At 42.5% G+C, this 13,411-nt stretch overlaps 1 protein-coding gene and 1 long non-coding RNA gene across 14 annotated transcripts in view; one reads left to right on the forward strand and one right to left on the reverse strand.

Annotated features, from left to right (window-relative positions):
• MAG (myelin associated glycoprotein) overlaps window positions 1-7,347 on the forward strand; it is a 50,738-nt gene extending 43,391 nt beyond the window's left edge. For 4 of the 13 annotated variants that reach the window (XM_081961549.1, XM_081961550.1, XM_081961548.1 and 1 more), the window contains one exon: window positions 2,666-7,347. In XM_081961549.1, coding sequence (XP_081817675.1) covers window positions 2,666-2,812 — 147 coding nt within the window. In that variant the 3' untranslated portion in view covers window positions 2,813-7,347. Of the gene's footprint in view, window positions 1-891; window positions 934-2,439 lie in introns of all 13 variants that reach the window. The other 9 variants (XM_081961551.1, XM_081961545.1, XM_081961547.1 and 6 more) reach the window with 6 other exon arrangements.
• Window positions 7,348-9,361: 2,014 nt separating this feature from the next.
• Window positions 9,362-13,368, reverse strand: LOC309396433. Its single transcript, XR_014176113.1, has 3 exons — window positions 13,114-13,368; window positions 11,940-12,112; window positions 9,362-10,643 (listed from the first exon to the last, which is right to left on the reverse strand). It is a non-coding gene; the product is annotated as an uncharacterized lncRNA (long non-coding RNA).
• Window positions 13,369-13,411: the final 43 nt, after the last annotated feature.

The raw sequence follows: 13,411 nt of genomic DNA on the forward strand, positions 1-13,411 counted from the left end.
TTCCTGTTGAAGGATTAGTTGGTGATACCACCATTGTCCTGGGGATGCCCAATTTGGGCTGTTTTCATGTCCCTGGCAGGAGCTGGAGTGAAGGACGGGAGCTCAACCCCCCTCCCCCCTCACTACGGCAGCTCTAGGATCTTGAACATGGGCTTGCTAACCCTCCTGCCCAGGGTCCCAACCACTCGAGCCCCCGTGCTGCTTCGTTCTTCCTGGTAGCATAACTAGTCAGCCCTAAGAATGGTTTGCTGGCCTATCGATTTCAGCAGAAAAAAACCCAAGAGCATACTCCAAATATGACCTTGATAGAACAAGATGAGAAGCTCAGATGGACATTCTGCCCTACATCGCTGCCATAGCCATGGCCTATTCAACGATCCCATGGTTTCAATCTCTCTCCCTGACTTAAGCTATACTTCATGGCACCCCAAGCTCACTTCATGGTAGGGTTGTCGTCATGGTTCGAAGTAACACCCCTAACGAAAAAAGAGTCTGAAGGCTTGAGGTTCCTCAAAGTTCCATTTTATTAGATGTGCCACATTGGCACATCTGGGAAAACTCGAATCTGAAAGCTTCCAGGTTTTCCCCACCCAAATGAAACTTCAAGTCCCTGCCCAACACCCCACTTGTCTATCACAGGGTCCAATCGCGCACTGGAGATGCCTCCCAGTCATACCACTCAAGGTGCAGGGTAAGATGTCCTTGCCTCTCTGAGAAAGGAACGTTATTTTGACTATACTTCCCATACTTCATATAATCCTCCCCACTCCCAGTTTCCCACAGCACTAAATGTGGCAGGCCTGAAGGCCCAGTGCAAAAGATGGCTTCCAGGCCTGACAGTTGTTCTTTCCCCCTTTGAGTCATTAGTGACTACTCTTCCTTTTCTAATAGTCTAAAGAGATCTGCTCCCTGGAAAGTCACTGACCTGGCCAAGTAAGTATGGACTTCCCTGTCCACGTGTAACATTGTCCTCCTCTCATTGCCCCCCCCTCCTTTCCCACAAATGAAGAATCCATGCATGTTTTCATGGGCTTGTATGTCCCTTCATGGCAGGAATCTAAATGTCTGGTCTGGGGTAAGAAGCTAAGCATGGTTGGGCTGGGTTATGAACTTGGAAGGGACATCTCCAGGGAATTCCAGGGCTGAAAGCTTGATTAGAGAGTTGAAAAACCTTAGAAGAAGACACAGGCGAACCATTTCTAATCTGGTGGCAAGGAAGCTGCATGGAGTCTTCCATGAAGTCATCAGAAGTTCAAGGTGAATGCAAAGGAGATGTAACCTTCAGGAGGCTGAGAACATACTGAAACATATAACAAGCCCCTTTTTAAAAATCCTGGTTAAAAGCAAAGCCTAGAGAGAAATTAATAAGAAAATTCAGAGGAAGAATCACCACCTGTGGAAAAGACACTGATTTCCCCCCCCCCTCGTCACAATCCTTATTTCTTTGATTTCCCCTTCATCTCTGCTCTTGGCACGGTCTCTCGAGATGGAAGCAGAGTAGAGCCACTTCCATGAAAAATGGACCATGGCTGGAGGGTGGCTTTCACTTTGAGTGTTTAGAAAAAAACAGGTTCTGCCCAGCGGTGGGTTTCACATTTTGTTACCACTGGTCCGCCCCTCGCGCACGCCTTCTGTGCATTCGCCCGGCCTCAAAAACGTGCCAAAATAGGATGGCATAGAGCCGGGGCGGAATTTCAGCTACTGGTTCGAACCGGCTGAATCTCACCTCTGGTTCTGCCACAGTAAGGCTGACTAATTTAATTTTTTTTTTCTTTTGCTACCGGAGGCCACATCTTTTTGTCACATTATTATTTTTAGTTCAAACAACAAACAAACTGCCAGGCATACGGTAGTAACATCTCTGAAGAAGGCACAGCCAGATTTTTTTTTCTGCTCTGCTTTTTCACTTTTGAGGGGGAGATGTTTTTCAGAGGAAAACAGACGTGTTAAGTCTGTTAAAAGGCTTAACCCAGCTACTTTGCTTGTCACATTGGTCTGCTGCCTAAACAGGATCCTTGCAGGGAATAGCGCACTTCAATTGGGTTTTATTTTATTTTTTATTTTTTTGCATGCATTTTCCATGTCTGTGATTTGAAAACATCTATCTTGGCTAAGATTTCTAACTTTTCGACGTGGCCTGCCTTGCATTAACAGTGTCTGTACACAGTTCCAAAAGCAGCTATTGAATGTGTTGTGTGACAATATGTTGGTGTCAAATATTTTTGTCTCGTGTCTGAATATCTGAAATGCTCAGATATTTCTGAAAAAACCTGAGAAGATAGTTCTGTCGAGTTTCTGTGGTGTCTGTCATTGTAACCTTCCGGGTAAAATTATGTTGCGTCTATCGGTGGATCTTGGTTAAATGTTTGCATGTAAGTGGACACCTGCCATTTGTGTTCTATATACGTAGCATCCTGTCCCTTATGTCTACCACCTCAGGTCTTGCAGTGATACGCAACCTGTCTCCCCGCCTCAGATGTTGCTGAACTACACCTCCTAACATCCCTTAGCATTGATCCTGATGGCCAGGACTACTGAGAGTGTCCTCAGCAATATCTGGAAGCCTACTTTGATTCTTCAGGAATAAACCAAATGATGTAACTCAGAGAGTGAGTTGGCGCAAGCAATAACCTGATCTTGTTTGTTTGCTCACCTCCTCCTCCAGTATGGGCGCTGTGACAAACGGATGTTGAACAAGCGTGAGGACCTGGGGATTGATTATGCCAACATAGACTTCACCAAATTGTCCACCAAGGACAGCTATACCCTGACGGAGGAGTTGGCTGAATATGCTGAAATCCGAGTCAAGTGAGGCCTCTTCTCACCAAGGCCTTTTCTTCCCACTGGAACTATAGTAGTTGTACGAAACCCCGAGCCGACACCATCCCTGGGCTGGCCATTCCATCATCTGTCAGGGGACTCCACACGATCCACTGTTTTTGATATTCTGATGTTCGCACTCCAAAATACGGGCTGGGTTTTCATTTCCTGGAGGGTACATACTGAAGGTCACACTAACACAGATTAGGGTTCCCCTTTTCTCTCACACATACAACCCCTCCCACACACACAAGTAAACGCTTGTCCTTTTGGCCAGCCAACAGGTTAGTTACAGAATGATAAGAGGGCAGCTCTTTCTTCTTGTACTGTTGTAAATTCCTAAATCTTGGATACCTAGTCTAATTTGCTAGCAAACGATCAAAGTAGAACATGATTCCAGTTTCATAATCGTAAGGGTCAAATTGACAAATCCAGAATAGCTGCGATCTAATAGGTATCCCTCTATCTGACATGGTTCCATGAAAGAGGTTGTGTTTCTATGAGAAGTTGAATGGATTGGTTTTCACCACAATGCCCAAGAGTCTTGATCCTTCTCATCCAGGCTGATGAACATAAGCAGTAGAGTCAGCTCTCTATCTGTCCAATGTTCACTTCACATTCCAGATTCAAGCTGGGGAGGGGGGGGCACAAATTCTAGCTCACGTGTCTCAATAATTCTACATCTCCGTCTTTAACAAAATAAAAAAGAAAGCAGGGAATGCTTTAGGCACATCGTTTATTTCTACATGTATAAGACAGTGGGCATTTTACCGATTCCAGCAACATAGATTTCAGGTTAAAAAGAAACAAAGTGATGAGATGACCGAAAACATCACCTAGTGAATTCTAGCATCTTCAGTGCACCAACCAGCTATGGTTGAAGAAATATAAAGCCTGCCCAGCTACTGCCCTTTTGACATAGCAATGGTTGAGTGACTCTAGAAGATGCTATGAATTGCTAGCATGAAAATGACCTTCGTGGTCAAGCCATTTTTACCAGATATGCTTAGATCCAATTTTACATTATGTATATCTGTTAAGTAGAGGACTAACTTCTGTTTTTTAGAATGTATGCTTTGTTTCATCGAGGATTTCCCCATAATACCCCCCCCCCCGTGATACATTCCTGTTGTTGTTAGCATGCCTAATGAAAGTGCTGTGTGTTTTGCTGAGCAACTGGATATTGTATTCTGTAGCATCCACTCAATTCTGTCCGCAGCTTTGCCTTTTGAGAAAAAAGTGCCCTTTCCAATAAGTAAATTTGTTGGGCAAAAGGTCTTCTCTTTCCTCTGCTTGTTCAACCTCAGGAAAACAGAATCTTTGATGTTTTAAACCCAACATTGATTTTGATGACACGGGGAGGTTATAGAAGAAACATCTGGGATCCTTCATTACTTGCTGAAGACCTGCTATGATTATATTGAAAACCTTGACTGTCCATCTTCATGGTCATATAGTAAAGCCTTCCAATCATAAAGCAGTTTTGCCTGCAAAAGTGGTGGGACTTCGCTTCACTTGAATGTGTTCAAGCTGGGCCGAGAAAACCCTCATTTGGGGAGGATTTAATTTGAAAACCTGCACTGAGCAAGAGGTTGAACTGGATGGTTTAAAATGGCCTCTTCTAACTCCACGATGCTATGACCGCGATTGATTAGATGTCCGCTTGGGATAAGGAGTAATGGAAAAGTTAAAAAGCTCCCTTGGCACGTTCTCCAAAAACTAGAATGAGGGAATAATTTGGTTAACAACCACCCAAATTACGACTGTTTCATGTTACAGGCATGACTATGTTAGGTTCTCCAAAGCTTTTAAGTCGGTAAGAAAAGCTTCAGGAGCATTCAAAACTTCAAAATGGTGACATTTTGGTGAGCCCTTATAAAAGTATAGTGATATTTTGGAGAAATAGAGACTGTTACAGCCAGAAGATGAAAAGAATCTAGTAAGCATTATTTCTTTTAATTTCTCCATTCCTTTCGGCACATTGGAGGGTTAGCAACAACTGTCGGCAAAAAAAAGGGCAAAACGACTAGGATTTCAAGCATCTGAAGCTTTTCGTGTTTTTAAAAATAATCTCAGGAAAAGTTTTTACTGCTTGGAAAGTTTCCAGGTCTATTGTTGCATTGGAGTAATGTTTACAGAATCAAATTCCACCTTTGGTTTGGTTTTTAAATCAAGGCTCCTCCAAATTCCCTTGTGTTCCAACACACAACATATCCTGTGTTTTTGTACTGTACAGAAAAAGATACTGTATTTTGCTGATTAAGCAACAGCTGAATCATTGTTTTAAAAAGTTGTCAAAGTTGGGAATTCATGAAACCCAGCTGGGAAAGGAACCCCCATCACCGACTTAATGAGATGGCGTTCCAATTGGTGTTGGTGAAGAAAAACTGTAATTCTCAGCTGGCAAACTAATTCCGATCTCCTAACAAGATTAATGCCTAACATTTCAGGCAAAAGCATGTTTCTATTTATTGAAAAAGCACCTTTATTTTAAAAAATTGCTTTCGTTAGAAGCTGGGGGTGTAGGAGTAAAAAGATGGAATCTAATAACATCTGGCTGGTTTGTCCAGGATCCGTTCAGCTGAACTCAGTGAAAGTTACACATTAGATCCAAGCACGAGGAAACCGATAACACTCCACATAGTTAGATTATATCTATCAGCCACAGTTGCTACATCCGATGGTCAGAAATGATGGGAGTTAGTGTTCTATAATATTTTGGAGAGTAATTAACTGCCCATCACTGTCCTTGTAACTAGACTTCGGATGCAGCTCGGGAGCAACAATTTAGAATAAGTCTCATTGAATAGAATGGTCCTTATTTCAAACAAGGGATAGGATTCCATTGGTGAGGTACTTGCTAAGGGATCAGTTGTATTAGTGGTGGAAGTATATCTTTAAGACTGATAGAAGTAAAACACTCTAATAATCTTCCCATGATAGATTTGGGGAGCCACCCAAATATTTTAGGGCAGGGGTGTCAAACACAATTTCATTGATGGCTGCATCATGGTTGTGTTTGACTTTTGGGGAGGGGACAGGGGGCGTGGCCATGGTGGGTGTGGCCAGCTTGACATCACTTGTGCCTGTGGTGGCCCGAACGCTCTGCCAGCGAAAACGGGTTCCCGAGCTCCGTTTCCAGTTGCGATGGCCTCCTTCCACCCTCTGCCAGTGAAAACAGAGCTGGGGAGGGCCACGCACAGTCCTCTGGAGCTCCATTTTCGCCTCGAGCAAGCCCTTCGCTGTTTCCAGGGCGGCCCCATGGGCCAGATCCAGCACGCAAGTCTTGAGTTTGACATCCCTGCCTTAGGGTATATGGTTGAAGCAATAACTGTTGATCAGGCTGGAAGAACTTTTTCACCTCTGATGAAAATTGTTCCTCTCGTGAATCTTCTTTGAGAATCTTCTTCTCAAAGGCAAGAGCAGGATGAAGTATCTGAAAATGGTTCTCTGTCTCGGTATCTGAAATCCTTTCTACCAGTCCAATTTTAGCAAAGGTTGCTTTCCTTAAAGTAGCAGTATTGGGGGAAAAAGACTTTCTGCCTCTGATTCCTGGGTTCAAACCCCGCATTTGGTCATGAAAATATGAAAACATTCCCGCTGGTTCAGGCTTTGGCTGATCTAGCCAGCATTCAAGTCTCACTTGAGCCACCAGATGCATCTAGGAAACCCATGGAGAAGAAGCCGAGGTAGGCCTTCTCTCACACTACTGCTCCTGGCTACGTAGTATGTGAAAACAGATTGTCCCATGCAGGGGTGGGCTTCAAAAAATTTAGTAAGGGGTTCTCTGCCCAATTGCTGGTTGGGGATGGCCATGGTGGGTTTGGCCCAGTAAGCTTCCTGCACCATGACAGGAGGGGGCATTTTTGCCCTCCCGGGGCTCTGGAGGCTTTCCTTGAGCCTCCGGAAGGGCAAAAATGGCCTCCCCCAGGAACTTCCAGGAGGCCAATTTTTCGCCCTCTCCAAGCCTCCACATGGGCCCTGTACTTTCCTGGCATCCCAAACAGGCCGTGCGGGGACTCCTGGGAGGGGAGGGGTGGGCAGGGCCAGCCATGGGTGGGATTTGCGGGTTCTCAGAACTGGGCAGATTCTTAGCTATAAGTTATCCTGAATCCGTAGCAGCCCATCTCTGGGCCCATGTCTGAAAGCAGCATCAAGACCATTGATCTAAGAATGAGTCTAGCACCCTTTGGAAACCCCCTAAACGAGTGGCTAAAGATTGCAGCGTATTCCCAAGGTTTATAACATCGGTAGTCCTCCGATCAATGTTAACTCTTTTGCTAGTAAGTGTCCTCAAGTAACCTCTGGTTGTAGTGCTTTCAATAAGGAGAAAAATATCTCCTGTTCATCCTTTCTTCACCGTGCATCCTTATATATAAACCACAATCATATTTCGTAAGTATCTTTTTTTAACAGTGTTTCTCAACCGGGGCAATTCTAAGAGGTGTGGACTTCAACTCCCAGAATTCCTCAGCCAGTATCCTGAATCCACACATCCTAAGACAGGGGTGTCCAAACTTGGCAACTTTAAGACTTGTGGACTTCAACTCCCAGAATTCCCCAGCCAGCTCTGCTGGCTGGGGAATTCTGGGAATTGAAGTCCACAAGTCTTAAAGTTGCCAAGTTTGGACACCCCTGTCCTAAGAGATGCTAAGATTGAGAAAAACTGCTCTGAACAGTTTCAACCATGACATCTTTTGCTTCTTAGGATGCAGCTATGCCTAGAAGACACCTGCATTTATCCGACTTTTAGATCTTGTTTCTCTCAAATTTTGGAAACCTTGGATCAAATATGCTGAATTATAACAGCCATCATCCCCAACCAGTTTACAGCCTCTTTAAACAGGCTTGGGAGTTTGGGGGATTTTATTTCATTGCTTCTGGGGAACAATAGGTAGCAAGATGGCCATTTACATTTTTTTTAAAAAAAAAACATATGTCTGCACATGGGATCCTTTTCCTGTGGTTTTCGTATCTTTGCCTTGCAAAAGGAAAATTTTCTGCAGCAGGGAGTGCTTTGGATCATAAGCCTTCAGAATATTTTGAAACTGAAATGAGTTTTTTTGGGTATTAGAAGGAGAAACTTAAATCTCTCATTAAAGCACTCCAAAAACACTGCTCCCAAATCAACTCAGATCTTATATTCTCATGCTGTTGTCTGCAGTCAGCTGTCTCCCAAACATCCAACCAGTGAATAAATGAACAAATAAATGAGCCTTTCCTTTTGTGAGACTGGAGCCCTACAAAGCTTGTGGATGGCTTGCTTTCTTATTGGGAGAATGAGTGTCTCATTCCACCTTCAGCTGATCTTTATAGTCTGAATGTCCATGGTCCTTAAAGAGGAATGGTGGCTTGCCAGTTGTATAGATCCATCTCATAGAAACCAGTCAGATTTTTTTTTTCCAAATGTCCCAAGTTAGCTGCTGATCTACTTTTAAGATGCAGCTGAAATTGGTTGAAATTGTTGTGAATGTTAAAATCCTTAGAAGTTTTCCACCAGGAACAGAAGCTCGGGAAAGCCCCGTTGTCTTCCTTTTTACTGTAAGACAGGGGTGTCCAAACTTGGGAACTTTAAGACTTGTGGACTTCAATTCCCAGAATTCCCCAGCCAGCCATGCTGGCTGGGGAATTCTGGGAGTTGAAGTCCACAAGTCTTAAAGTTCCCAAGTTTGGACACCCCTGCTGTAAGAGATAAGTTGGCTTGCAAAATTTCAGGCTGCTCCCCATCCACTGACTCCTCCTAAAATAGAGTATGGTTATTTCCAATTTCTTTTTCTTTTTTTCCCCTTTTGTCAGATGTAGGCTAGTTTTTATTGCTCTATAACTTTTCCTTTCGGCCTCTCTCACTCCTCAGCCTCCACGCAACAACTTGTCCTGTCTGCCCTGCAGCCTAGATTTATTTTCTCTTCTCTTCCTCTCCAACAGTATGCAATCATGACTACAGTTATTAGTGAGGTGGGTGGGGATGATTGATTGCAAAACTGTCAGCATGCTATCCTTTCAGCATAATAAGTAGCAAGGGTCTTTACAACTGATCTTTACTTTTTGAACTCACTTTTTCAAGGTGGATGGTGGTGGGAGAGGAGACATAAGGAGAGATACAGTTTTCATTGCTCCAGGAAGGGCATTATCTTAGAATTGGCCACTGGTTGAATTTGCGATCTTTGTTTTCCTCCCCCTCTCTCTCCCTCCCTCCTTCCTTCCTTCCTTCATTTTTCTTTCTCTCTCTCTCTTTCTCTCTTTTTCTCTCCTTCTTTCCTTCCTTGCTTCCTATTTTCTGCCTGAAATCTGATTTTATAATGGGCAGATGTTACAAAGTTTGCAAGTTCTAAATGTCAAAATATTTGTATGGATGTGGGAGGGAAAAAAATGGTGTGGTATGGAATTGCCCTTATTCACAAAGTTGACATTTGTTTTTTAATGTCATGTTAAAACTCCTGATTCTAAAAACAGGTATTCTCTCCATATTAGATAGATAGATAGATAGATAGATAGATAGATAGATAGATAGATAGATAGATAGATAGATAGATAGATAGATAGATAGATCTGAACCATTTCTTCTTCTTCAAAGAGAAGCCATTGATACTAAGATTGTAATTCAATATCCACTAAACTTTCTTGAGATTATTTTTGAGAAGACATGTAGAGCAGTGTTTCTCAATCTTGGCAACTTGATGTTGGGTGGACTTCAACTCCTAGAATTCCCCAGCCAGCCATGAATCAGGAAAAACCCATTATCAGCTTTCTAAATTCAGCTGAGCGGTGTGGGGAAAGGGTTGAATTTGAATGCACACTTAGATAAAAGGCAACAAGCCAGGAAAGATGACTTGGGCTGGACATGGCAGCTTTCAAAGAGTTTCTAACATCTCATAATTGGGCCTGTGATTCTCCCCCCCCCCCCCGCCCCACACACACACACATCCTGCTCTCTCCTGTCCTTGTGTCAGAATAGGTTCAAATTTAATACACATTCCAAATAAATTATTACACTATGTTCTTAGCTTTGGAACTTGCTTTATTGCATTTCAAATGTATGCATTTAAAAAGACTTTTCCGCTTCAATGCATAAATGTTGTGATTGTTTTCATGCCATGTATGTTGTCCCTCCTTTTACTGACAGAGACAAGGACAGACAGGGAAGTGTCTGTCCGTAGCAGATTGTACTGTAATTTATTTCTGTGACAGACACTTAGTAGGGCTTCCTTAATTAGCAGTCCTGACTGTAAACAGACACCGGACAGAACATTTTTCAACTCATTCACAACTTGCGTTTGAATTTCTTTAAGCATCTTTTCTCACGTACATTGCACAGAAAAGAACACGTCAACACATTACTAGGTGTGAATGTGTTTCAGGCAGATTTAAATCTCTGGTGGGGCAAACAGACAAAGAGAATCTGAAGATGAACTCACCTGTCCAGAGTACAGTATTAATTAATTTGGGAAAAGGAGGAGCTTCTTGTATGCCTGTATTCCCACAATACAGCAAATGTTTAATGACTTTAACCCCTCTGACTTTGTATCCCGAAAGAAATAAAAGGTCTTTTACAAATTCCATACCGTAGCCCATCTCCTTGAATAGCATCTTCAGATACAGGAATGAAATCATCACGACCACAACCGAGCCCCAAAATTCCTGTTGCTAAGCGAGGAAGTGGCGAAGTGAATTTTGCTTCATTTCACAACCTGTCTTGCCGCAACAGTTGTTGAGTGAATCACTGCAGTGGTAAAGTTAGTAGCACGGTTGTTAAGCGAATCTGGTTTCCCCATTGTCTTGGCTTGTCAGGAGGTCACAAAACGGGATCCCATGATTCCAGGACACTGCAACAGTCATAAATACTAGTCAGTTGCCAAGCATCTAAATGTTGATCACTTGACCACAGGGACGTTGCAAAGGTCATAAGTGTGAAAAACGGCCATAAGTCACTTTTTCCAGTGCTGTTGTAACTTTGAACAGTCGCTAAACAAACTGCTGTAAGTCGAGGAGTACCTGCTGTCTTCCTATCAGGCCCAAACTCAGAGATGGCACTCCTGGATCCCACTGAGTTCAATCCTTCATTTGCTTACACCTAATGGACAGAAACTTGGCAAACTAACACTATCACTTTTTAACATATTAGGTATATCCTGAAAGATAATAAGATGTAACGTCCCTGTCCTAATGTCCCAATTTATTTGTACTCATTTCCTGTGCTCTTATTCATATTTATTCTTATTCCTGTTATCTTGTACATGAGCGACAAGCTAAATAAATAAAATAAACTTCTCCCCCCCCCCCCCGCGCCCTCCGTATCCAGAACCAGACTGCACTCTCTCTTAATATGGGCTTCTTTCTGGGAAAACTCAATGTTGCTAAAACTTTTCCTCATTCCATATCCACATACTAACCGTCATGCTTCCTTAAACTCCCTTATATTCCCTCATTTAAAGCTCCTCCCCCTTCTTTTACATTCTTTTAGACTCTTGAGCTTGTTGTTTTTTTGTATACGGTTTCTATTTTAATACATATGTTTTCTGTCTTCCAGCTTTTCATAATTTTTTTAAGATTCCGATGTAGCTTTACTTTTTTAATCTGCTCTAAATCGCCCTCCTTATGCTGGTTTTGACCGTAATAAAAAAATTCCATTCGATTTGCCAGACGGTTTGCTTGAATCTTGGCCTTGGGGGAAAAGGGCATTCTGTTTTCCAGAATCTTCATTTAAAATAAGAGGGATGGTTCTAGAAAACAAATCACAGCTCCTTGGTAAAGCGCATACTTTGCATTCCAAAGGCTGTGGGCCTCACCCCCTACACTGAAAAGAACCAAAGACACAAGATTTAACAACAATTTCTTTCATTGGGGAGAAGGATGTGTGGCATTTTGTAAGACTTGCATTCATTCATAAGTGTTTGGTGGAGTTTTAAGTACCCTAATAAATGAGAAACCTACACTGTTTTCTATAGAGGGCAGCTGCTATATGTAGGCTGCAAACTCCAAAGGCGAACAGTACAGAAAATTCTGTCTCCATCTTTCCAACCAATGGCTGTTTGGGTTTTTGCAACCCAGATAGGAAAGCCCCCCCCCCCCCCATTTCAAGGAGACAGCCACCTTAAGGTATTTTCTGAGCCCAAACTCACCTACTGGTATTTCGGTAATTGTTGAGTTACCACAGCCAGAGGGACATCATGGTTACATTTCACAGGAGGCTATTCGGTTTCAAGCACCTTTCTCAACAATTTGCTACCCCAGATATCTGCAGTCCTGCCTCCATCAGCATAGCCAAACACAGAGGTGACCAGATGGGCTCCATCTAGGAAAATGAGACAGCTTGGGGATAGCATGACGTTTGGTGTAAGAAGGAGGGAAGGACAAACTTTGTCAGGCTTTAAAAGATTGTAGCACATGAGACAACTCATGACCCATGGTCATCATTTCAGACATATTTCTCTAGCACTTATATACCCAGCATGCCCTTGCCATGCTTCCCTCAAATTCTTGCACATTCACTTTTTTATCTTTTTTTTCTCTGGATTGTATAATCTCTTCTGCAAACCTCTTAATGGCGGGCTCATTCCTTCCAAAAGGTCAGCTCTGTTGATGGGGAAAAATTCATGTTCTGCTGAATTACCCACTGAATGTAAAGGGCTACCATTTGGGGCTGGCTCTAGAAGAAAGACCCGGTGACCAATTAATAATTCTTATTGGGCATGCTATTTCTGGTCTAGTCTGCATTTCACTAGTAATAATCATTACAGACTGAGATAAGATTACAATACAAGCCAGCCTTCCTTGATTTAAGGAAATTGTTTTTTTTAAATCATTTAATTCATTAGCACGGGTTCTCAACCTTTTCTATACCCCACACCCCTAAAATGCTTCTGATATATTTTTGCACCCCTTAAATAATTACAATGCATATAATATATATGCATACATAATGCATATAAAAATTATATGCATATGTTTATACATAAATAGTAATATTTGAAATTTCCAAACCCAAGTTTTCACACCCCCTGGAATATAAATAATTATATGCATATGTTTACACATAAACAATATAATTTTGAAACTTCTAAACCCAAGTTTTCGCACCCCCTGGAATATAGACCACCCCCAGTTGGGAACCCCTGATTTAGCAGCCCCCAAGCTACATAATAAACAATAACATCCTTGGCCCATTGGAGTTAGGCAACTAATGTAATAAACAAGTATATAAATGAACCCAAACAGATAATAACTTATTTCTAATAGATAATAAATCTGTTTGAATTTACAGTAAATAAATACACTGCATATTGAATTACCTACCATGGTCAGCAACCTAAGAGCAGCGTTGGTACAGTATGTTAAAAGCTAATTAAGTCATGCTACACTCCATGGCCCTGCCTGGGTTGGCTTAGCTTTATTATTTTTTAAAACCACGGTTTCTTTTGAATTGACAGAGCCGCCCTTAAACACGCCTTTCTCCGTTTATTGCAATTCTCGGGCGCAAATTAAAAACAACAACAGCCACCACCCAATTGCAAGAGCGCAACGTCTCTACCCTACTGGACTTTCCATGAGATTTCCCCTCGTGCTCTTGGACCACAACTCCCGTCGCCCCCCG

Source organism: Natrix helvetica, assembly GCF_964273705.1.
Source record: "Natrix helvetica genome assembly, chromosome: 9".
NCBI lineage: Eukaryota > Metazoa > Chordata > Lepidosauria > Squamata > Natricidae > Natrix > Natrix helvetica.